Below are 25308 nucleotides of genomic sequence, written 5' to 3'. Positions count from 1 at the left end.
AAAATATAAATTGTAAAGCATGATCACTTTTCAGGAGATCCTCATAGATATTTATTTTCACCAGCAGAGGGAACTGTTTAGGAGAATATCCCTACTGTTATTATCTATGCACTATTTAAACAGTGCAGCAGAGGGAGCTGTTTTAGTAGAATGTATCTCTGAATAATGCATGCACTATCCAAACAGTGCAGCAGGGGGAGCCATTTGTAATAAAAAACCAAATCCCTTCATTACTGAGGGGGAAAGAGGGGGGGGGGGTAGAAGGAGGTACCTTCTTCCTGTAACTAAACATGGCCCCCACTAAACTGTAAAACATACAGCTCTCAGTTAACACAATATTTTTTTTTGTAGTCTACTCCCAACGCCGCGCGCTTGTTTAGCCGCGCGGCGTCTAACTGAGGCTCCCACTCCCTCCCGCTGGCCGGCGCGCGCGCCGTTGCCCCTGGCTGACGCGCGCCGAACCCGCTGGTCAGTGCGCGTCGGGGTTGGTTCCCGAAGCGGTGTCTGTGCACCGCTTCGTCTGTTGTTCAGCGCTCCGCTCAGCCGTCTCTCCCTGCACGCAGGGAAGACACGCTGAGTCCCGCGCCGCACCTGGCGCCGGCCGCTGAACCCTTTAGAGAGAGAGAGTGAGAGCGTTTCTAATGAGCCTCCTAGAGAGGAGAGTGTAGGGAAGGGGAGAAAGGGAAAAAAAATAATATAATAATAATAATAATTATACCTAAAAAGGCCCTATCTTTTGCTAACAGTACTCACTTTTGAGGACTCTGGAGGATCTCCTGTGGAGAGCTGCAGGTCCCTTCAATAGGGATCTTTGTCTCTCTGCTATCAGGCAGCTTTGTCCCCCCTTTATTAGGGTTACGCAGCCCCTTTTAGATTTTTTATCAGGAGCTCAAGTGCTCCACGTATTGTGCCTCCAGCACAATTTTTCAAACTGAGGGATGAGGGATGTGAAGGGGGAGGAGCCGGCTGTGCAGACAATGCTAATTTAAGATTGTGCCACACCTCCGGTTCTAGGCTTCACACCCCTACTGTATAGGACTCCAGTGTCCCCTAGTGGATGAAAGAGAAAAATGGTTATCTTTACAAACTGAAAAGTAATAAGGAGTTCAGGCGGTTTTTCCCTAATACACTTTGACCCCGCTGAACGCTTCCTTGCACAGTGCCGATTCACTACAACGCACATGCTCCATTTTCTTATTTACGGCCACTCATTTGCACTGAATGCTTGATTCACACTCTGCACCACCGCATGCTGTGTCAGTAAATATTCTTACTTGCTCCCTCGCTGTCGGGTTGATGTCGGCACCTCCCCTGCACTGATGTACAGCTTATCGATAATTCATATAGCCCTCTACTACTGAAGAACATATCCTCAGAGTTAAGCTGGGTTTCCCTGTATAAATAGCCTTTAAAACAATAGCCAATTTGGCACGGCATAACGATGAATGGAAACAGGAAAAGCCGCTGCTGTTAGAACACGATCAGGACACATGAAAGTAACCTATGTATAGTGTGCAGTAAAGGTTAGTACAGTCCTCCTCAGATTAGGGGCCCAGGAGAAAACAATAATAAAAAATAAATAGATAAATAAAATGAAAACGCAATGCTGTTATTTAAATATGTTTGTAGACTCTTCTAGAGAATAACGAGCACACCATGCAGAGATAGAGTTCAGAGAGCGCTGCAAGTGCCACTTACTGTCTCATCGGCCAGTTTCTCCAGCTGCTGTATATACGGGGTGATGAGCGAATGTAGATTGCGAAGAATCTCTTCCACCTGCAGCGCAGACAGCAGGAATCCCAGCGCCTGCATCAGCCACATACACTGACTGGTCTGTAAGAGAAGATCTGGTTCTTATAGACCCTGGGCCTGATGCACAGTTGAACAAAAATCAATTGCATTGCATGTACAGAAATAAAAGTGGATATTCATATGCAAAGTTTAATGCATCTATCACTGCGCCCACCACCTATCGCTTGGTTTGGTAGTAGCCATCATCATGAGGAAGCACTTATACTAGCTTCTAATTACTGCAAATTACACTGGAGTGCCAAAAGTCATGGTATAGGTGCCTAGTATCATGTGTGATCTCCTTAGCCCGGCGAAGTGTAACGACTCAACATGGCATCTTTCCACAAATGGACGTAACACCTCTGGAGAGATGTTGACCAATGCTGTCTGGATAGCATCCCACAGGTGCAGGATCTTGGGTGAGAATGGAGCTCTCCACCACGTCCCATAAATGCTAAACTGGGTTCATATCAGGCGAACTTGGTGGTCACACCATTTGTCAGAACTCTCCAGAATACTCCTCGAACCAATTTTGGTAAACTTGGGGCAGCTGACACAGTGCGTTATCCTGCTGGAATATTCCATCATTGTGGGGGGTGCATGAATTCCATGAAAGGCTGCAAATGGTCACCAAGCACTGCAATGTAACGTTTGCCGGTCAATGATGTGTTCATGCTGACCAGCAGACCCAACCCATGCCACGTGAACACACCTAACACCATTATAGAACCACCACCAGCCTACACGGTGCTTTGTTGACAACTGGGGTCCATGCCACACCAGAATCCCACCATCAGGCCTACTGCAAGTGACTCATCTGACCACGCTAACTGTTGCCAGTCCTCCAGGGTCCAATTAGCGACCTCACGAGCCTAGGTGAGGCACTATGTCTGGTGTTGTAGTGTTAACAGGGGCACTCTGGTGGGCCTTCTTCTCCCATATCCCATGGAAGCTAAAGAACGCTGCACTGACCTGGTGGATATGCGTCTGGTACCTCCTGCATTGAATGTGGATGTGATTTGTGCCAGTTTGCTTGCCTTTTACCACGTCTGTATGTGGCAATTCTGGCCAGACCCTGCTGATCATGATCATTAAGCACCCGTGGTCGGCCACTGTGCTGCCTGCGGTGGGTGGTAATGCCTTCCAGGAGGTAATCCCAGTACACCGTAGATTGAGGAATGTTGAATATCCGCACAACTTCGAAAATGGAATGTCCCATCTGTCGGGCACCCACTATCATGCCCCGTTTCAAGTCCAGCAATTCACGTCATCTTGCCATGAGCAGTCTATTCGGTGTTCAAACGGGTGCCAGATTACAACTGATGCAGGTCTGGCCATTTCCAAGACGTCACAGAACGCTGTCGCCATCTACCATTACATACTGCAATCCCATGACTTTTGGCACTTCATTGTATATGCCTGGAAACAGTATTCATGCTGTTCAGTTGACATGCCCTTACTAAACATTGAGTATGTTGGGACACCCGGTTTAGTCCAGTTACAACACTCAGAGAGTGAAATGCGTATGACTCGGTCACCCATGCTTGTTTATACTCCATAACACAGCACCCACAGTGTAAAAACATGCAAGCTGTACTCTACAAACAGTACGTTAAACCATGCATTAGGTCACCGCTTCCAGACTGGAAACAAACCAAATCCAAAGAACCCCCCATACAGTCGATTAATACTATTTTACAAATACCAAAAATATAAATGATCAATATTACCTTGTGGATTTGTTTCAGCAGCACATCCTGAAAAGAGAGAAGCATTACACAATGATTATGTTACAGTCTCACCGCAGATCACCGTATAAGAGGAACCCTACCATATATCTGTAGTGCACTGTTACGGTTAGAAATTTTAGGGTCAATTCAATCATGTTTGGGAAACTCGTGATGTGCCGTTAGAATGCCTGAAACAGCCTCTACATCGCCCCAATTTAGTGGCAAAATACATGCATTTTTGTTTGCGGTCCCATAGGGTTGTGAAGAAAAATATGCGATCCCTGGGCTACCATATGTGTGGGTTATGTGCGCACTGCTTTTCGCTGAATTGACCCCAAAGATGAACACTCACGTAATATTTAAAAATGAAATATCATAAAAAGTACAGATCCAAGATTTTATGGAGCTTAAAACGTTCTTAATTTTTATAATAAGAATGTTTTTTTTTTGTTTGTTTTATTTTACAGCAATCCTTTAAAAGTTCCTGTCTACAGGTCCATACACACTTAACGATAAAATGAGCGACGTCGCTCATTTCCCCCCTCCTTGAGCGACGTCGCACATTTTATCGTCAAGTGTGTATACCACCAGCGACGACCGATGCGCAGCCCCGCGGGTCGGCAACGATCGTCGCTGTCGGTAGGGCATGCATAAAGGATGTGGACTGTCGTCCACGACCGTTATGTAGGGCTGGCGGGGGCGTGACGTCACTGAGCGATATAAGCGGTCATACCGCTCAGTGTGTACAGTCGGCAGCCGACCGGCCGGCCCGGGAGGGGGAAACATTAGACGATGTCGCTCACAGAGCGACATCGTCTAATGTGTATGGACCTTACGAGCTTCAACACAGCACCCAGAGTTATTTATTTATAAATACTTACACAGCACCAGCATTTTACACTGCGTTTTTTAATATTGATATTCTATATATAATACATTTTTTAATGTTTTTCATTTGAACGATATTAAATGAGCTCTGTGTGTTCTATTTTTCTTTTGGTTTTTTGTGGCTTAGCTATCCCCTTCTTTTTTAAGGAGCGGCATTCAGATTGGAATGGTTAATTAGAAGGTTAAGGCATCTGATTTTTCTCCCTTTTTCTACCAGTAATAAAACAGACAGACAGACAGACGGACGAATAGGTAAGAGGACCTTGCTCAACTGAAAGATGCTTTGCAGAAATGTAAGGCAAGGGTTGGTAGAATAATGCATGGGATGAGACCATCGACAACTCCGGGGACTACATTTTCAGCTTTTTGATCTGCATAAGACCCCATCAGGACACTGCCTCAAACATATGGGAGAAGCTCCCCTGTCTGCTCAGCTGGTGTAGGAGTCATTCTCCAATCCTAACTATGGGCCTAATTCAGATCTGATCGCTGCGATCAGATAGTCGCCGCCTACAGTGGGAGTGTATTTTAGCTGTGAAAGTGTGCGATCGCACGTGTAGGTGAGCTGCTTGTGCAGTCTCTGCGCAGCCCAGGACTTACTCTTCCAGTGCGATTGAATCCTGGTGATAGGGGCCGGAGATGACGTCGGACACCCTCCCTGAAAACGCTTGAGCCCGCCTGCGTTTTTACGGACACACCCTGAAGAGAGTCAGTTGCCACCTACAAACGGCCTCTTCCTGTCAATCACCTTGCGAATGCCTGTGCAAATGGATCCTTTGCACCATCCCGTCGCTGACCACTGATGCCCGTTGTAGCCAACCGACGCACCTGCGCATTGCGGCTCAGCTGCATGCACAGTTCGGATTTGATCGCCCGCTGTGCAAAAACGCACAGCAGCGATCAGATCTGAATAACACACTATGCTGTTTGCGTTCCCATAATGAATGCACAGCTGTATGATTTGGAACACTCACTTGTATCAGTCACAAGTAGTTTTCCATACGTCAGTTTACGGATTCAGGATCCTATGATCCAGGGTAAGTTGATAATTATCCTTGTAGAAGCATTAAAAGCTGGATAAAACATCAATTGTACCCATAGTTGTTGCGTAGATCCACCATATACAGTTATACGAGTGATATAGTTAAAAATAGTGCAAAGACAACTATCTGTATTAAACTAATTATCATTCCTGTTCAAAAGCTACATCATCCAAGGGGGTGAGTGACAAGTGTGAACACATTTCTGGAACATACAGATGTAATTACCTGTGACACGGCGACGATGTTGGCAGCATACGGAAGGAGATCGTACTTGCACTCTCTGCAGATTTTCTTCAAGGTAGATACACTAGACACTGACAGTTCAGGGTTCCCCAAAGCATGAAGAACTAAGGGTAACACCTTGCTGATCATTACTGGGTGGTCTGCCAACCATTCAGCCAATGCCCCTATTAGCACACACAAAGAACAGCACTTGATGCATTTATACGGCTTCTAAACACCTGTCTAGAAGGCAGTCAGTGGGATAAATAGACATAGCAACAAGTTTCTCAAGGTGACTAACTCAGGGTCTGATTATTCCATACATATATTAGACTTACGTCACAGTTCACTGCAAGGTGATTGTTGACCAATACTGCTGCATAATGTCTTTCCCATTGAGCTGTGATTTTACATTAATCTACTTTTCTACACCAGTCATCGCTCCATAAAGATACCTCCATTAATCTGTACACTGTAGGCTGACCACTATCTCAGGCTCAACCCACAAATTGCTGTCCCAAACTGACCTCTACATAATAGTTCCTGGCACGGGATGCAGCTCTGATGTCTGTATATTACAAAAACAGTAACTCATCTACTGCCCCCTCATTTCCTGCGTACAAAAGTGAAGATTTATTGGGACCAAGAGAATTGTGGCGCGCACCACCTTCTGGTCGACTAAAGCAATTGGTGTCTATCAGAGCTATTAAATTGTTGCTCCAATAGACACCCATTAGCTGTGGAAGTCAAAAAAAATTCTCGCTGCCTCAGGAGGTGCAAGAAAAAAAAACGTGTTAAAAAGTCTGTAGTTTGGGCGCCCAAAGCTGGACTTTGGACATCCATTCAATCGCTTTAGACGAGTTTAGCGGCTTTGCACAGCTAAACCTGGAGCGGATTAGCCGTGCACAGCTAAACCCGGAGCGTGCCTTAACCTGTAACTGGCAGCTGATCGGAGCAAAAATTAAAAAGCTCTGATAGAGGCCCATTGCTAAAGATGCCCAGCAGGGGGTGCAGGAAACAATTGAATCTCCCCCTCCCACCTTTAATCCATAACAGTACAAAATGTTTACTTCTTTGTCTAACTTCTCAATATAAATTCTCAGACGTCTTCATCCGTTCACTTTTGGATTACCACCAAATCCTCCTTTCCATTGCAATGTGCACCCTCTATCATCACCATTTATCAATCCATCTCTTCATCGTTACCTCCTTCAATAATACTGCAGTTCCTCTCCCTCTTCTGTATATACTTTTATGGATCTACTTTAGTCTTCTGATACTGCCTCCTCTCTGCCCCGTCCATCCCCACTGCTCATTCACACCACATGACGCTGTATTGACCCATGGGCTACTATGTCTATTCCATGAGTTGGGTAACACTGAAGAACATTTGTAAAGTGGGTTTGATACGAGCTCTCTAGATACAAATATCAAACGGAGTGAAGCGCTATCATTATCGATAAAATAATTTATTTTTATTTTTTTTTAAATCAAAATATATTATTAAACATCCTGTGACTAAAAACATGTAAAATTTCTTTGAAACATACAAAAAAACACGGTAACAATTTACTGTAACTTACTAGCAAAATGCTCCTACTGATAGTGTATTCATTTAATGTTTAAAATGACATGATGTGACACTCTGCAATGGACCAATTAATTCAGCATAAATCTCCACCCGTATATCCACTAGACATAAAGGTCCATGTATTACTTTTTTAGGTGTACGTGAGAGTCCCTCAATAGTGGAATAATAAGCAAAGTCCACAATTAGTAATTCCACTTTTCCAGTGCTCCGGTATTATTAAACACAACTTAAGCGGCTTGGCAGGGGGTATTTAATTTGTATATTTGTTGTATATAGCACATTAACAGTTTTAAGCAGAGATGCTATTTGGCAGTCTGTTAATTATGCTTACCCCAGCCACTAGCGGTGCAGATGGTCGTGTGATAATTTGTGGGCGCCGGCTACCCACTTGACGGCACTGATGCCAAAACCAATCTAACGGAGCTGTGGATAACTGAAGAGTCTTTAATCCATATTGTGGACGAAGCTGACCGCTCTTTCGTTATGTTTGTAAAGCGGCTGAAGCTGACCGTTCTCTCACTGAAGTTATGAAGCGGCTGAGGCTGACCGCTCTTTCTCTGTGATTGTGAAACGGCTGTCGGAAACAGCCTGGATCTAGTATCTCCGTGGCGGTCAGCAGTATGCTGTGCAGAGTGCCGGGCAGTGCAATTGCCGTAGAAAACGTCCGAGCCGTGCTGCCGGATATAAGTCGTGCATCTAACGGTAGTCAGCAGGATGATAGGCAAATTGCCAGGCGGGGAACTTGACGCATTTCTCAGCCTCAATCCTGGGGCTGTTTCATCAGACTTCTGATGGCTGGTGGCTGGGGTAAGCATAATTAACAGACTGCCAAATAGCATCTCTGCTTAAAACTGTTAATGTGCTATATACAACAAATATACAAATTAAATACCCCCTGCCAAGCCGCTTAAGTTGTGTTTAATAATACCGGAGCACTGGAAAAGTGGAATTACTAATTGTGGACTTTGCTTATTATTCCACTATTGAGGGACTCTCACATACACCTAAAAAAGTAATACATGGACCTTTATGTCTAGTGGATATACGGGTGGAGATTTATGCTGAATTAATTGGTCCATTGCAGAGTGTCACATCATGTAATTTTAAACATTAAATGAATACACTATCAGTAGGAGCATTTTGCTAGTAAGTTACAGTAAATTGTTACCGTGTTTTTTTGTATGTTTCAAAGAAATTTTACATGTTTTTAGTCACAGGATGTTTAATAATATATTTTGATTTTTAAAAAAATAAATAAATTATTTTATCGATAATGATAGCGCTTCACTCCGTTTGATATTTCAGTTTCTGTTTTTTTTGAGGCTCAGCACCTCAATTTGTGAAGCAGCAGTCATTCTCGATTTGTTGTCTCATAGCCAGCCGACTAGCGCCCCCTCGTTTTTGTGATTTTGGATTTTTCTCTAGATACAAGTACGTTGAGAAATTTATTCTATAATCAATAGAAGAAACAGTTGCTCACTAACATGTTACACTATTCTTTCCCATGCTCTACACGCACTATACTGGAAATCAGTGACTGACAGAGTGGTGGGTTTCCCTCAAAGGGAATGTGTCCAATTCATACAGAAGTTGGTAGCCCAACAAACCATCTATCTGATTTCTTACCGATAGTGAACATGACGGTGTCGGCAAGCTGCACATTATTGATGTTGATTCGTGGGAAAAGGCCGATGAGTCCAGGGACGACATCAGAATAGTTGACATCAACAGTCTCTGCGATGGACTGAAAGCCGTACAGCAAAGCTTCTGTGTGCTGGAGGCAACAAAGACTTTCATAAATACTGGTTCCGTGCTCCAAATATACACTCAGCTCACCAGAATATGAAATATTATAGAACTAACCAAATTCTTGATTAAGGATAACACAAGGAAGGGAAATCACACTTCACGTTAGTGCTCTGATGCAGTCCGGTATTCCGGTGAGGAGTCATGCACTTAGTCCCAGGTGTATTCTACAGTCAACTGTCTTAAACTCTTGAACCGTTCCCCTCTTTAGAATGGTAAATGTTTACCAAGTACCTTCTTTCATGTATCAATTTAATTTGGGTACTTTAATTACTAAACCACCTTAAAATGTGTAATCAATCAAAATCACTTAAAATATTGGTCTTAAATGTTTTCTTCAAATAAAATAAAAAAATGTAGTGTTCCTAATCTGTTTACAACATTTTTTCAATGATGTGTTTATTGTAACAGTTGCAAGTAAACGAGACTAAACTATACAGGTGCAGCTGCTAGAGGGAAGGGGGGGGGGGGGGGTTCCCCCCTCCCCAGCTTACAAGTTCTCTACTATTATGAAGGCATGGAGGCCAGAGCGTTTCAAATTCTGCTCTGAAGCCCAGTAACGCACTGTTCCACCCTCTGCGAGTAATCCTATAGTGCGACACTGACTGAGAAACACATAATTAAGCGGATGTTATAACAGAAGAAAAACTATAAACCTAATAATCCTGCTGGAGAGCAACAGTCATCTACAGTATCAGTAGAGGCCATTCACCTACTGAAAACCACCGTAAGTCCAGCACTGCTCGTTCCAGTTACCCTCACTACATAGGATTTCTTTGTTTTCTGGCATATCTGCAATTGTAACATGCTACAGAAAATCACTAGGTTGTTCCATGTGGTCTACTATGTTTTGCCTGCGCTTGGAATCTCGCCGCCCAGCATACCGGCGCCGGGATGCCGACCGCCAGCATGCAGGCAGCGGGACGAGCACAAAAGAGTCCCTTGCGATCGCCACACTGCGGGCACGGTGGCCAGGGGTGTCGTGGACACCCCAAGAGGGAGAATATTTGTCGGCATACCGGCCGTCGGGATCCCGGCACCGGTACGGTGTGCGCCGGGATCCCAACAGCAGGCATATCAAATGCCTCCCGTTCCATGAGTCAGCATTTCTAGGACATAGAAAAGGTTCAGAGACAGGCGACCAAATTGATTAAGGGGAAGGAAAGGCTTGCTAGGCTAGGCATGTTTACATTGGAAAAGAGGAGATTAAGAGGAGACATGATTAACATTTACAAATATAAAAGGGGTCAATACACAGAGCTAGCAGGGGATCTGTTTTTGGTAAGATCATCACAAAGGACACGTGGACACCCGCTTAGGTTAGAGAAGAGGAGATTTCTCACACTGAGATGAAAGGTTTCTTCACAGTAAGGACAATACGTATTTGGAATTCCCTGCCTAAGAGAGTAATAATGACGGACTCGGTCACTACTTTTAAGAATGGGCTAGATAAATTCCTAATGGATAAGGATATACAGGGTTATGGTGGGTAAATCATGCACTCTAGTAATAATATGAAACACCAAAAAAAAAAATAATAAGATTTTACTCACCGGTAAATCTATTTCTCGTAGTCCGTAGTGGATGCTGAGACTCCATAAGGACCGTGGGGAATAGCGGCTCCGCAGGAGACTGGGCACAACTAAAGAAAGCTTTAGGACTACCTGGTGTGCACTGGCTCCTCCCACTATGACCCTCCTCCAGACCTCAGTTAGGATACTGTGCCCGGAAGAGCTGACACAATAAGGAAGGATTTTGAATCCCGGGTAAGACTCATACCAGCCACACCAATCACACCGTATAACTCGTGATACTATACCCAGTTAACAGTATGAACAATAACTGAGCCTCTCAACAGATGGCTCAACAATAACCCTTTAGTTAAACAATAACTATATACAAGTATTGCAGACAATCCGCACTTGGGATGGGCGCCCAGCATCCACTACGGACTACGAGAAATAGATTTACCGGTGAGTAAAATCTTATTTTCTCTGACGTCCTAAGTGGATGCTGGGACTCCGTAAGGACCATGGGGATTATACCAAAGCTCCCAAACGGGCGGGAGAGTGCGGATGACTCTGCAGCAGCGAATGAGCAAACTCTAGGTCCTCCTCAGCCAGGGTATCAAACTTGTAGAATTTTGCAAATGTGTTTGACCCCGACCAAGTAGCTGCTCGGCAAAGTTGTAAAGCCGAGACCCCTCGGGCAGCCGCCCAAGAAGAGCCCACCTTCCTCGTGGAATGGGTTTTCACTGATCTAGGATGCGACAGTCCAGCCGCAGAATGTGCAAGCTGAATCGTACTACAGATCCAGCGAGCAATAGTCTGCTTTGAAGCAGGAGCACCCAGCTTGTTGGATGCATACAGGATAAATAGCGAGTCAGTTTTCCTGACACTAGCTGTCCTGGAACATAATTTTTTAGGGCCCTGACTACGTCCAACAACTTGGAATCCTCCAAGTCTTTAGTAGCCGCAGGCACTACAATAGGTTGGTTCAAATGAAAAGCTGATACCACCTTAGGGAGAAACTGGGAACGAGTCCTCAATTCTGCCCTATCCATATGGAAAATCAGATAAGGGCTTTTACATGACAAAGCCGCCAATTCTGACACACCCCTGGCCGAAGCCAAGGCCAACAGCATGACCACTTTCCACGTGAGATATTTCAAATCCACGGTTTTAAGTGGCTCAAACCAATGCGACTTTAGGAAATCCAACACCACGTTGAGATCCCAAGGTGCCACTGGAGGCACAAAAGGGGGCTGAATATGCAGCACTCCCTTAACAAATGTCTGAACTTCAGGCAGTGAAGCCAGTTCTATTTTGGAAGAAAATCGACAGAGCCGAAATCTGGACCTTAATGGAACCCAATTTTAGGCCCATAGTCACCCCTGACTGTAGGAAGTGCAGAAAACGGCCCAGCTGAAATTCCTCCGTTGGGGCCTTCCTGGCCTCACACCACGCAACATATTTTCGCCATTTGCGGTCACTTCTTTCCTAGCTTTAATCAGCGTAGGGATGACTTCCTCCGGAATGCCCTTTTCCTTCAGGATCCGGCGTTCAACCGCCATGCCGTCAAACGCAGCCGCGGTAAGTCTTGGAACAGACAGGGCCCCTGCTGCAGCAGGTCTTGTCTGAGCGGCAGAGGCCATGGGTCCTCTGAGATCAGTTCTTGAAGTTCCGGGTACCAAGCTCTTCTTGGCCAATCCGGAACAATGAGTATAGTTCTTACTCCTCTTTTTCTTATTATCCTCAGTACCTTGGGTATGAGAGGAAGAGGAGGGAACACATAAACCGACTGGTACACCCACGGTGTCACCAGAGCGTCCACAGCTATCGCCTGAGGGTCCCTTGACCTGGCGCAATATCTTTTTAGCTTTTTGTTGAGGCGGGACGCCATCATGTCCACCTGTGGCCTCTCCCAATGGTGTACAATCATTTGGAAGACTTCTGGATGAAATCCCCACTCTCCCGGGTGGAAGTCGTGCCAGCTGAGAAAGTCTGCTTCCCAGTTGTCCACTCCGGAAATGAACACTGCTGACAGTGCTAACACATGATTTTCCGCCCATCGGAAAATCCTTGTGGCTTCTGCCATCGCCATCCTGCTTCTTGTGCCGCCCTGTTGGTATACATGGGCGACCGCCGTGATGTTGTCTGACTGGATCAGCACCGGCTGGTGTTGAAGCAGGGGTCTAGCCTAACTTAGGGCATTGTAAATGGCCCTTAGTTCCAGAATATTTATGTGTAGGGAAGTCTCCTGACTCGACCATAGTCCTTGGAAGTTTCTTCCCTGTGTGACTGCCCCCCAGCCTCGAAGGCTGGCATCCGTGGTCACCAGGACCCAGTCCTGTATGCCGAATCTGCGGCCCTCTAGAAGATGAGCACTCTGCAGCCACCACAACAGCGACACCCTGGTCCTTGGAGACAGGGTTATCAGCCGATGCATCTGAAGATGCGACCCGGACTACTTGTCCAACAGATCCCCCTGGAAGATCCTTGCATGGAACCTGCCGAATGGAATTTCTTTGTAAGAAGCTACCATCTTTCCCAGGACTCGCGTGCATTGATGCACCGACACCTGTATTTGTTTTAGGAGGACTCTGACTAGAGATGACAACTCCTTGGCCTTCTCCTCCGGGAGAAACACTTTTTCCTGTTCTGTGTCCAGAACCATACCCAGGAACAGTAGACGCGTCGTAGGAACCAGCTGCGACTTTGGAATATTCAGAATCCAGCCGTGCTGTTGTAGCACTTCCCGAGATAGTGCTACTCCGACCAACAACAGCTCCCAGGACCTCGCCTTTATAAGGAGATCGTCCAAGTAGGGATAATTATAACTCCCTTTTTTTGAAGGAGTATCATCATTTCGGTCATTACCTTGGTAAATACCCTCGGTGCCGGGGACAGACCAACGGCAACGTCTGGAATTGGTAATGACAGTCCTGTACCACAATTTTGAGGTACTCCTGGTGAGGAGGGTAAGGGTAAATGGGGACTTGATGTCCAGTGATACCATGTAATCCCCTTCGTCCAGGCTTGCAATAACCGCCCTGAGCGATTCCATTTTGAACTTGAACCTTCGTATATAAGTGTTCAAGGATTTCACTTTTAGAATGGGTCTCACCGAACCGTCTGGTTTCGGTACCACAAACATTGTGGAATAGTAACCCCGGCCTTGTTGAAGGAGGGGTACCCTGATTATCACCTGCTGGAAGTACAGCTTGTGAATTGCCGCCAGTACTACCTCCCTTTTCTCCGAGGGCAGCAGGCAAGGCTGATTTGAGGTAACGGCGAGGGGGAGTCGCCTCGAACTCCAGCTTGTAACCCTGTGATACTACTTGCAGAACCCAGGGATCCACCTGTGAGCGAGCCCACTGGTCGCTGAAGTTCCCGAGACGCGCCCCCACCGCACCTGGCTCCACCTGTGGAGCCCCAGCGTCATGCGGTGGACTCAGAGGAAGCGGGGGAAGATTTTTGATCCTGGGAACTGGCTGTCTGGTGCAGCTTTTTCCCTCTTCCCTTGTCTCTGTGCAGAAAGGAAGCGCCTTTGACCCGCTTGCTTTTCTGAAGCCGTGCTTTCTTAGGCTGTGAGGAAACCTGAGGTAAAAAAATTTCTTCCCAGCTGTTGCTGTGGATATGAGGTCCGAGAGACCATCCCCAACAATTCCTCACCCTTATAAGGCAGATGTGCCTTTTAAAGTCAGCATCACCTGTCCACTGCCGGGTCCCTAATACCCACCTGGCAGAATGGACATTGCATTAATTCTGGATGCCAGCCGGCAAATATCCCTCTGTGCATCCCTCATATATAAGACTACGTCTTTAATATGCTCTATGGTTAGCAAAATAGTATCCCTGTCCTGACAGGGTAACAGTGCAGCAGCACTATCCATGCTGAGGCAATTGCAGGTCTCAGTATAGTACCTGAGTGTGTATATACAGACTTCAGAATAGCCTCCTGCTTTTTATCAGCAGGCTCCTTCAAAGTGGCCGTATCCTAAGACGGCAGTGCCACCTTTTTTGACAAACGTGTGAGCGCCTTATCCACCCTAGGGGATATCTCCCAACGTGACCTATCCTCTTGCGGGAAAGGGTACGCCATCAGTAACTTTTTTAGAAATTACCAGTTTCTTATCGGGGGAACCCACGCTTCTTCACAGACTTCATTCACTCATCTGATGGGGGAACAAAACACTGGCTGCTTTTTCTCCCCAAACATAAAACCCCTTTTTTTTGTGGTACTTGGGTTAATGTCAGAAATGTGTAACACATTTTTCATTGCCGAGATCATGCAACGGATGTTCCTAGTGGATTGTGTATATGTCTCAACCTCGTCGACACTGGAGTCAGACTCCGTGTCGACATCTGTGTCTGCCATCTGAGGTAGCGGGCGTTTTTTGAGCCCCTGATGGCCTTTGAGACGCCTGGGCAGGCGCGGGCTGAGAAGCCGGCTGTCCCACAGCTGTTACGTCATCCAGCCTTTTATGTAAGGAGTTGACACTGTCGGTTAATACCTTCCACCTATCCATCCACTCTGGTGTCGGCCCCACAGGGGGCGACATCACATTTATCGGCTCCTGCTCAGCCTCCACGTAACCTTCCTCATCAAACATGTCGACACAGCCGTACCGACACACCGCACACACACAGGGAATGCTTTGACTGAGGACAGGACCCCACAAAGTCCTTTGGGGAGACAGAGAGAGAGTATGCCAGCACACACCAAAGCGCTATATAATACAGTGATTCACACTACCCACAGTGATTTTCCCCTTATAGCTGCTATAATACACAATTCTGCGCCTAAATTTAGTGCCCCCCCTCTCTTTTTAACCCTTTGAGCCTGAAAACTACAGGGGAGAGCCTGGGGAGCTGTCTTCCAACTGCACTGTGAAGAGAAAATGGCGCCAGTGTGCTGAGGGAGATAGCCCCGCCCCTTTTTCGGCTGACTTTCTCCCGCTTTTTTATGGATCTCTGGCAGGGGTATTTTTCACATATATAGCCTCTAGGACTATATATTGTGATTTTTTTGCCAGCCAAGGTGTTAATATTGCTGCTCAGGGCGCCCCCCCCCCAGCGCCCTGCACCCATCAGTGACCGGAGTGTGAGGTGTGCATGAGGAGCAATGGCGCACAGCTGCAGTGCTGTGCGCTACCTTGTTGAAGACCGAAGTCTTCTGCCGCCGATTTTCAGGACCATCTTCTTGCTTCTGGCTCTGTAAGGGGGACGGCGGCGCGGCTCCGGGACCGGACGATTGAGGTCGGCCCTGTGTTTGATCCCTCTGGAGCTAATGGTGTCCAGTAGCCTAAGAAGCCCAAGCTAGCTGCAAGCAGGTAGGTTCGCTTCTTCTCCCCTTAGTCCCTCGTAGCAGTGAGTCTGTTGCCAGCAGATCTCACTGAAAATAAAAAAACCTAAAAGTATACTTTCTTTTCTAGGAGCTCAGGAGAGCCCCTAGTGTGCATCCAGCTCAGCCGGGCACAAGATTCTAACTGAGGTCTGGAGGAGGGTCATAGTGGGAGGAGCCAGTGCACACCAGGTAGTCCTAAAGCTTTCTTTAGTTGTGCCCAGTCTCCTGCGGAGCCGCTATTCCCCATGGTCCTTACGGAGTCCCAGCATCCACTTAGGACGTCAGAGAAAAGTAGTTGACATAACGGCCAAGAATTCACCACAGTTAAAACTAGCCTTAAAAATATCACAGTGTAGGAGATCACTAACAGGCTGAACTCGATGGACAAATTATCTTTTTTCAACCTCAGCAACTATGTTACTATGTTACATGGATGACTATTTTATTTAGTACGTTTATGACACTCCTTGCACAAGGCGACATTTTCTCTGAACTCTAAACACACTGACGCAGGTTTGTTACCAGAATGTCTACAATAAACATAGCAATTACAATTTCCCCATATGGTGTTATCAAGCCAGGGGCCTAATTCAGACCAGATCATAGATGTGCTACTTTTACGATCAGGCACACTGACATGTGGGGGGAAGCCCAGCACAGGGCTAGTCCGCCCCGCATGTCAGGCCCTAACCCGTCGCACAAGTACAAAAGCATCGCACAGCGGCAATGCTTTTGTACGTGAAGGGTAGCTCCCTGGCAGTGCAGCTCCTGCCCGCTGGCAGGGAGCTACCCGTCGCTGTGCTGTGGATGGGCCGCAACGGCTGCGTGACGTCACATGCAGCCGCTGCGGCCCGTCCCCGCACAGTTCGGGCACGCTTGCCTCCCGCCCAGCGACCACCTCTGACTGTCAATCAGACAGAGGCAATCGCAGGGCTAAGACAGCACAGCACCGACCAGGTCTGAATTAAGCCCCAAGTCCGCTCTGACCCAGAGATCTTAAAAACGTACCTGCCACGAAGGGGGGTGCTCCGAAGAAGTCAGGAGGCGTCCAAGTTTATCATACAAGTTACTGAGCAGCTCAGCACCCAGCATTTCATACACGTACATGAGCGTGTCAGAGATGTCCACTCTGCAAGGGAGGATTAAACAAGGGATTATTTCACATCTGCCAATCTGACAGTATAAAAGGCTCGGCCACACAAGTGCCGTTTCTCCATAAAAAGTTACCAATTCAACTTGTGGAGAACAAAACAGTAATAGGCAGAATATAGATTCCACTGATCCCTATGCTGAATGGACCTTCAAAGTACAGAAGATTATTAGGAAACAGAAATGTCGACCAGAACGAGAAGTGCCGCGTATGATCCAGCCTTAGATTCTGCAATCTCTTGTGAAGGCTGAATGTCCATTTAATATTGGAATCAATGATCCCTTCACGTTCCTGTCTTAGTGTGTTTGATGGGTGTTTGTGACCCAGCAACAAGAGGAATAACAGACAAGTACTGTATATATCACTGTAACAGCCATACAGGATGCATTCGATATTCCAGCTGTCAGGATCCCGGGGCGCTCAGCATACCGGTGCCGGGATCCTGACCGCCGAAATACCGACAACTATCCTCCTTCTTGGGGTGTCCATGACACCCCTGGAGGGAAAATAAATAGCGTGGCGCGCATAGCGTGCCCTGCAGGGGGCTCTTTTGCACTTGCAACGCTGCCGGTGGTTAGGATATCGGCGCCGGGATATCAATACCAACCCCAGCCACACAGATTCTCCATGACTAATTTATTTATTTTAAATTGGCTTCATTGAGAAAGATTTATTTTACAACAATATAAGAACAAAAAGATTAGTTTGCCTTACTGTGCATCTCAGATTACCATAAATTTCAGTTACTTAGTCCAGAGGATCGATAAAACAACATAGTGCATGGCGGTAAAAAAGAAGAGAGGGTATTTTTGAAAATGCTTCTCTTGTAGTCCATTGGGGGGAACTGGAAACATATAACTGTAGTATATAGGTGTGGGCAAGGGTTCAGATACTTTAAGAAGAAGCTTGAGCTCCTACACCTCTATGTCCCCTAACCAGAAACCAAGCAGTTATTTGACCACTACAGACATAAAGCAGGTGAAATAAAATAAAAAAAATTAGAAGAGGAAGAGAACAAACAAATCAGATAATGTCCTTCAACCACAGATAACATGTCAAACTAAAAAACAAAGTCAGAACATAATACATTGTTCCCCAATGATCTATGAGAAAATAAGAATTTACTTACCGATAATTCTATTTCTCGGAGTCCGTAGTGGATGCTGGGGTTCCTGAAAGGACCATGGGGAATAGCGGCTCCGCAGGAGACAGGGCACAAAAGTAAAGCTTTCCGATCAGGTGGTGTGCACTGGCTCCTCCCCCTATGACCCTCCTCCAAGCCAGTTAGGTACTGTGCCCGGACGAGCGTACACAATAAGGGAGGAATTTTGAATCCCGGGTAAGACTCATACCAGCCACACCAATCACACCGTACAACTTGTGATCAAACCCAGTTAACAGTATGATAACAGAGGAGCCTCTGAAAGATGGCTTCCTAAACAATAACCCGAATTAGTTAACAATAACTATGTACAATTATTGCAGATAATCCGCACTTGGGATGGGCGCCCAGCATCCACTACGGACTCCGAGAAATAGAATTATCGGTAAGTAAATTCTTATTTTCTCTATCGTCCTAGTGGATGCTGGGGTTCCTGAAAGGACCATGGGGATTATACCAAAGCTCCCAAACGGGCGGGAGAGTGCGGATGACTCTGCAGCACCGAATGAGAGAACTCCAGGTCCTCCTTAGCCAGAGTATCAAATTTGTAAAATTTTACAAACGTGTTCTCCCCTGACCACGTAGCTGCTCGGCAAAGTTGTAATGCCGAGACCCCTCGGGCAGCCGCCCAAGATGAGCCCACCTTCCTTGTGGAGTGGGCATTTACAGATTTAGGCTGTGGCAGGCCTGCCACAGAATGTGCAAGTTGGATTGTGCTACAGATCCAACGAGCAATCGTCTGCTTAGACGCAGGAGCACCCATCTTGTTGGGTGCATACAATATAAACAACGAGTCAGATTTTCTGACTCCAGCTGTCCTTGCAATATATATTTTTAATGCTCTGACAACGTCCAGTAACTTGGAGTCCTCCAAGTCACTTGTAGCCGCAGGCACTACAATAGGCTGGTTCAGATGAAATGCTGACACCACCTTAGGGAGAAAATGCGGACGAGTCCGCAGTTCTGCCCTGTCCGAATGGAAAATCAGATATGGGCTTTTGTAAGATAAAGCTGCCAGTTCTGACACTCTCCTGGCCGAAGCCAGGGCTAGTAACATGGTCACTTTCCATGTGAGATATTTTAAATCCACCTTTTTTAGTGGTTCAAACCAATGAGATTTTAGAAATTCCAAAACCACATTGAGATCCCACGGTGCCACTGGAGGCACCACAGGAGGCTGTATATGCAGCACTCCCTTAACAAAAGTCTGGACTTCAGGAACTGAAGCCAATTCTTTTTGAAAGAAAATCGACAGGGCCGAAATTTGAACCTTAATAGATCCCAATTTGAGACCCATAGACAATCCTGATTGCAGGAAATGTAGGAATCGACCCAGTTGAAATTCCTCCGTCGGAGCACTCCGATCCTCGCACCACGCAACATATCTTCGCCAAATGCGGTGATAGTGTTGCACGGTTACTTCCTTCCTTGCTTTAATCAAAGTAGGAATGACTTCTTCCGGCATGCCTTTTTCCTTTAGGATCCGGCGTTCAACCGCCATGCCGTCAAACGCAGCCGCGGTAAGTCTTGAAACAGACAGGGACCCTGCTGCAGCAAGTCCCTCCTTAGAGATAGAGGCCACGGATCTTCCGTGATCATCTCTTGAAGTTCCGGGTACCAAGTCCTTCTTGGCCAATCCGGAACCACTAGTATCGTTCTTACGCCTCTTTGCCGTATAATTCTCAATACTTTTGGTATGAGAGGCAGAGGAGGAAACACATACACCGACTGGTACACCCAAGGCGTTACCAGCGCGTCCACAGCTATTGCCTGCGGATCTCTTGACCTGGCGCAATACCTGTCCAGTTTTTTGTTGAGGCGAGACGCCATCATGTCCACCATTGGTCTTTCCCAACGGGTTACCAGCATGTGGAAGACTTCCGGATGAAGTCCCCACTCTCCCGGGTGAAGGTCGTGTCTGCTGAGGAAGTCTGCTTCCCAGTTGTCCACTCCCGGGATGAACACTGCTGACAGTGCTATCACATGATTCTCTGCCCAGCGAAGAATCCTTGCAGCTTCTGCCATTGCACTCCTGCTTCTTGTGCCGCCCTGTCTGTTTACATGGGCGACTGCCGTGATGTTGTCCGACTGGATCAACACCGGTTTTCCTTGAAGCAGAGGTTCTGCCTGGCTTAGAGCATTGTAGATTGCTCTTAGTTTCAGAATGTTTATGTGAAGAGACGTTTCCAGGCTCGTCCACACTCCCTGGAAGTTTCTTCCTTGTGTGACTGCTCCCCAGCCTCTCAGGCTGGCGTCCGTGGTCACCAGGATCCAATCCTGTATGCCGAATCTGCGGCCCTCCAATAGATGAGCACTCTGCAACCACCACAGAAGAGATACCCTTGTCCTTGGAGACAGGGTTATCCGCTGGTGCATCTGAAGATGCGACCCTGACCATTTGTCCAACAGATCCCTCTGGAAAATTCGTGCATGGAATCTGCCGAATGGAATTGCTTCGTAAGAAGCCACCATTTTTCCCAGGACTCTTGTGCATTGATGTACAGACACCTTTCCTGGTTTTAGGAGGTTCCTGACAAGCTCGGATAACTCCTTGGCTTTTTCCTCCGGGAGAAAAACCTTTTTCTGAACCGTGTCCAGAATCATCCCTAGGAACAGCAGACGAGTTGTCGGCATTAACTGGGATTTTGGAATATTCAGAATCCAGCCGTGCTGTTTTAGCACTTCTTGAGATAGTGCTAATCCCCTCTCTAGCTGTTCTCTGGACCTTGCCCTTATTAGGAGATCGTCCAAGTATGGGATAATTAATACGCCTTTTCTTCGAAGAAGAATCATCATCTCGGCCATTACCTTTGTAAAGACCCGAGGTGCCGTGGACAATCCGAACGGCAGCGTCTGAAACTGATAGTGACAGTTTTGTACAACGAACCTGAGGTACCCCTGGTGTGAGGGGTAAATTGGAACGTGGAGGTACGCATCCTTGATGTCCAAGGACACCATAAAGTCCCCTTCTTCCAGGTTCGCTATCACTGCTCTGAGTGACTCCATTTTGAACTTGAACTTCTTTATGTACAGGTTCAAGGACTTCAGATTTAGAATAGGTCTTACCGAGCCGTCCGGCTTCGGTACCACAAATAGAGTGGAATAATACCCCTTTCCCTGTTGTAGAAGAGGTACCTTGACTATCACCTGCTGAGAGTACAGCTTGTGAATGGCTTCCAAAACCGTCTCCCTTTCGGAGGGGGACGTTGGTAAAGCAGACTTCAGGAAACGGCGAGGCGGATCTGTCTCTAGTTCCAACCTGTACCCCTGAGATATTATCTGCAGGATCCAGGGATCTACCTGCGAGTGAGCCCACTGCGCGCTGAAATTCTTGAGACGACCGCCCACCGCCCCCGAGTCCGCTTGAGAAGCCCCAGCGTCATGCTGAGGCTTTTGTAGAAGCGGGGGAGGGCTTCTGTTCCTGGGAAGGAGCTGCCTGTTGGTGTCTCTTCCCCTTTCCTCTGCCTCGTGGCAGATATGAATATCCCTTTGCTCTCTTGCTTTTAAAGGAACGAAAGGGCTGCGGTTGAAAAGTCGGTGTCTTTTTCTGTTGGGGAGTAGCTTGAGGTAAAAAGGTGGATTTCCCGGCTGTAGCCGTGGCCACCAAATCTGATAGACCGACTCCAAATAACTCCTCCCCTTTATACGGCAAAACTTCCATATGCCGTTTTGAGTCCGCATCGCCTGACCACTGTCGCGTCCATAAACTTCTTCTGGCCGAAATGGACATAGCACTTACCCGTGATGCCAGTGTGCAGATATCCCTCTGTGCATCACGCATATAAAGAAATGCATCCTTTATTTGCTCTAAAGACAGTAAAACATTGTCCCTATCCAGGGTATCAATATTTTCAATCAGGGACTCTGACCAAGCTACTCCAGCACTGCACATCCAGGCTGTCGCTATAGCTGGTCGTAGTATAACACCTGTATGTGTGTATATACTTTTTTGGATATTTTCCATCCTCCTATCTGCTGGATCTTTAAGTGCGGCCGTCTCAGGAGAGGGTAACGCCACTTGTTTAGATAAGCGTGTGAGCGCCTTATCCACCCTAGGAGGTGTTTCCCAGCGCGCCCTAACCTCTGACGGGAAAGGGTATAAAGCTAATAACTTCTTTGAAATTAGCATCTTTTTATCGGGGGCAACCCACGCTTCATCACATACATCATTTAGTTCTTCTGATTCAGGAAAAACTATAGGTAGTTTTTTCACACCCCACATAATACCCTGTTTAGTGGTACCTGTAGTATCAGCTAAATGTAACGCCTCCTTCATTGCCAAAATCATATAACGTGTGGCCCTACTGGAAAATACGGTTGATTCGTCACCGTCGCCACTGGAATCAGTGCCTGTGTCTGGGTCTGTGTCGACCGACTGAGGCAAAGGGCGTTTTACAGCCCCTGACGGTGTTTGAGGCGCCTGGACAGGCACTAACTGATTGTCCGGCCGTCTCATGTCGTCAAACGACTGCTTTAGCGTGTTGACACTATCCCGTAATTCCATAAATAAAGGCATCCATTCTGGTGTCGACCCCCTAGGAGGTGACATCCCCATATTTGGCAATTGCTCCGCCTCCACACCAATATCGTCCTCATACATGTCGACACACACGTACCGACACACAGCAGACACACAGGGAATGCTCTTAACGAAGACAGGACCCCACTAGCCCTTTGGGGAGACAGAGGGAGAGTTTGCCAGCACACACCAAAAGCACTATATATGACAGGGATAGCCTTATAATAAGTGCTCCCTGTATAGCTGCTTTTATAATATAATTTTTGCCACTATTTTGCCCCCCCTCTCTTGTTTTACCCTGTTTCTGTAGTGCAGTGCAGGGGAGAGACCTGGGAGCCGTCCTGACCAGCGGAGCTGTGTAAGGAAAATGGCGCTGTGTGCTGAGGAGATAGGCCCCGCCCCTTTTCCGGCGGGCTCGTCTCCCGCTCTTTAGTGTATTCTGGCAGGGGTTAAATATCTCCATATAGCCCCCGGAGGCTATATGTGAGGTATTTTTTAGCCAAATAGGTTTTCATTTGCCTCCCAGGGCGCTCCCCTCCCAGCGCCCTGCACCCTCAGTGACTGCCGTGTGAAGTGTGCTGAGAGGAAAATGGCGCACAGCTGCAGTGCTGTGCGCTACCTTTAGAAGACTGAGGAGTCTTCTGCCGCCGATTCTGGACCTCTTCATGTTTCAGCATCTGCAAGGGGGCCGGCGGCGAGGCTCCGGTGACCATCCAGGCTGTACCTGTGATCGTCCCTCTGGAGCTGATGTCCAGTAGCCAAGAAGCCAATCCATCCTGCACGCAGGTGAGTTCACTTCTTCTCCCCTAAGTCCCTCGTTGCAGTGATCCTGTTGCCAGCAGGACTCACTGTAAAATAAAAAACCTAAGCTAAACTTTCTCTAAGCAGCTCTTTAGGAGAGCCACCTAGATTGCACCCTTCTCGGCCGGGCACAAAAATCTAACTGGCTTGGAGGAGGGTCATAGGGGGAGGAGCCAGTGCACACCACCTGATCGGAAAGCTTTACTTTTGTGCCCTGTCTCCTGCGGAGCCGCAATTCCCCATGGTCCTTTCAGGAACCCCAGCATCCACTAGGACGATAGAGAAAAGGATTTACTGTAAGTACAAACATTTTTCCCCATTACCATTGGCGTACTCTGGAACCATGGGGAGTTCCCATGTATTCTCCTATGGAAGGGATATTTTAAAGTTGCATATTGCAAAACCTTTTGTTCTAAATTGTTATCCTTAGATGCAACAGCACTGAACCCATAGGAGGTTCCATGTTCTGTAATAGGAGTGCCTGCTCCAATGAAACAGAGGATACACATCTGGCAATTGTTTGTTCAAATAGATCTTAAGGGATAGAACACTTGTTTGAAGGCAGTTCAGGAACAACCATGTCCTTATTTCTAGATATTAGCTCTGGATGAACCAACGGCTTTATTCGAATAATCAACCTGCCTTCATAACAAATTATATATGAGGATCTGCAAGACTTAACTCGGAAATCCTTCCTACAATGGAAATTGCTAAAAGAAAATAGGATTTTAATACCTACCGGTAAATCATTTTCTATGAGTCCGTAGAGGATGTTGGGGACACCAAAAGAACCATGGGGTATAGACGGGATCCGCAGGGGACATGGGCACTTTAAGACTTTCAAAGGGGCGTGACCTGGCTCCTCCCTCTATATCCCTCCCCAGACTCAGTTTGGAACTGTGCCCGGAGAGACGGACATTTCGAGGAAAGGAATTAACAAACAAGGTGAGCATTATACCAGCTCACGCCATAAACCTGCCGAATAACATGGCATTCAACTGAACACATGCCAACGGACATGAACAAAATTCAGCAACAAGCTGAAGAAACCATAACACAACCTGTGTGTAACCAGAACTAAACTGCAGATACAGTACGCACTGGGACGGGCGCCCAACATCCTCTACGGACTTATAGAAAAGGATTTACCGGTAGGTATTAAAATCCTATTTTCTATTTCGTCCTAGAGGATGTTGGGGACACCAAAAGAACCATGGGGTTTATACCAAAGCTCTATAGCGGGCGGGAGAGTGCGGATGACTCTGCAGCACCGATTGACCAAACTTAAGGTCCTCATCGGCCAAGGTATCAAACTTGTAAAATTTAGCAAACGTGTTTGACCCCGACCAAGTGGAAGCTCGGCAAAGTTGTAATGCCGAGACACCCCGGGCAGCCGCCCAGGACGAGCCCACCTTCCTAGTGGAATGGGCCTTCACCGATTTCGGCAACGGCAAACCTGCCGTGGAATGAGCCTGCTGAATCGTTTGACATTTCCAGCGGGCAATGGTCTGCTTGGAAGCAGGATACCCAATCTTATTGGGAGCATACAGGACAAACAGAGACTCTGTTTTCCTAACTGGAGCCGTTCTGGCGACATAAATTTTCAAAGCTCTGACCACATCTAGAGACTTTTCCTCAGCCAAAGCGCCAGTAGCCACTGGCACCACAATAGGTTGGTTAATATGAAAAGAGGAAACCACCTTCGGCAGAAATTGTTGCCGAGTTCTCAACTCTGCTCTATCTTCATAGAAGATCA

General features: G+C 47.0%; 1 protein-coding gene across 6 annotated transcripts in view; it reads right to left on the bottom strand.

The window, feature by feature from the left end:
- The window catches only part of IPO13 (importin 13), a 131905-nt gene that overhangs the window by 32973 nt on the left and 73624 nt on the right, over window positions 1–25308 (bottom strand). For all 6 annotated transcript variants that reach the window (XM_063939372.1, XM_063939367.1, XM_063939369.1 and 3 more), the window contains 5 exons: window positions 16929–17049; window positions 8892–9039; window positions 5678–5859; window positions 3522–3548; window positions 1699–1833 (listed from right to left, as the gene is read on the bottom strand). In XM_063939372.1, the coding sequence (XP_063795442.1) occupies window positions 1699–1833; window positions 3522–3548; window positions 5678–5859; window positions 8892–9039; window positions 16929–17049 (613 nt within the window). The remainder of the gene's footprint in view (window positions 1–1698; window positions 1834–3521; window positions 3549–5677; window positions 5860–8891; window positions 9040–16928; window positions 17050–25308) is intronic.

The sequence above is a fragment of the Pseudophryne corroboree genome, chromosome 9 (assembly GCF_028390025.1).
Source record: "Pseudophryne corroboree isolate aPseCor3 chromosome 9, aPseCor3.hap2, whole genome shotgun sequence".
Taxonomy (NCBI): domain Eukaryota; kingdom Metazoa; phylum Chordata; class Amphibia; order Anura; family Myobatrachidae; genus Pseudophryne; species Pseudophryne corroboree.
This window is presented reverse-complemented; position numbering and strand designations above follow the sequence as displayed.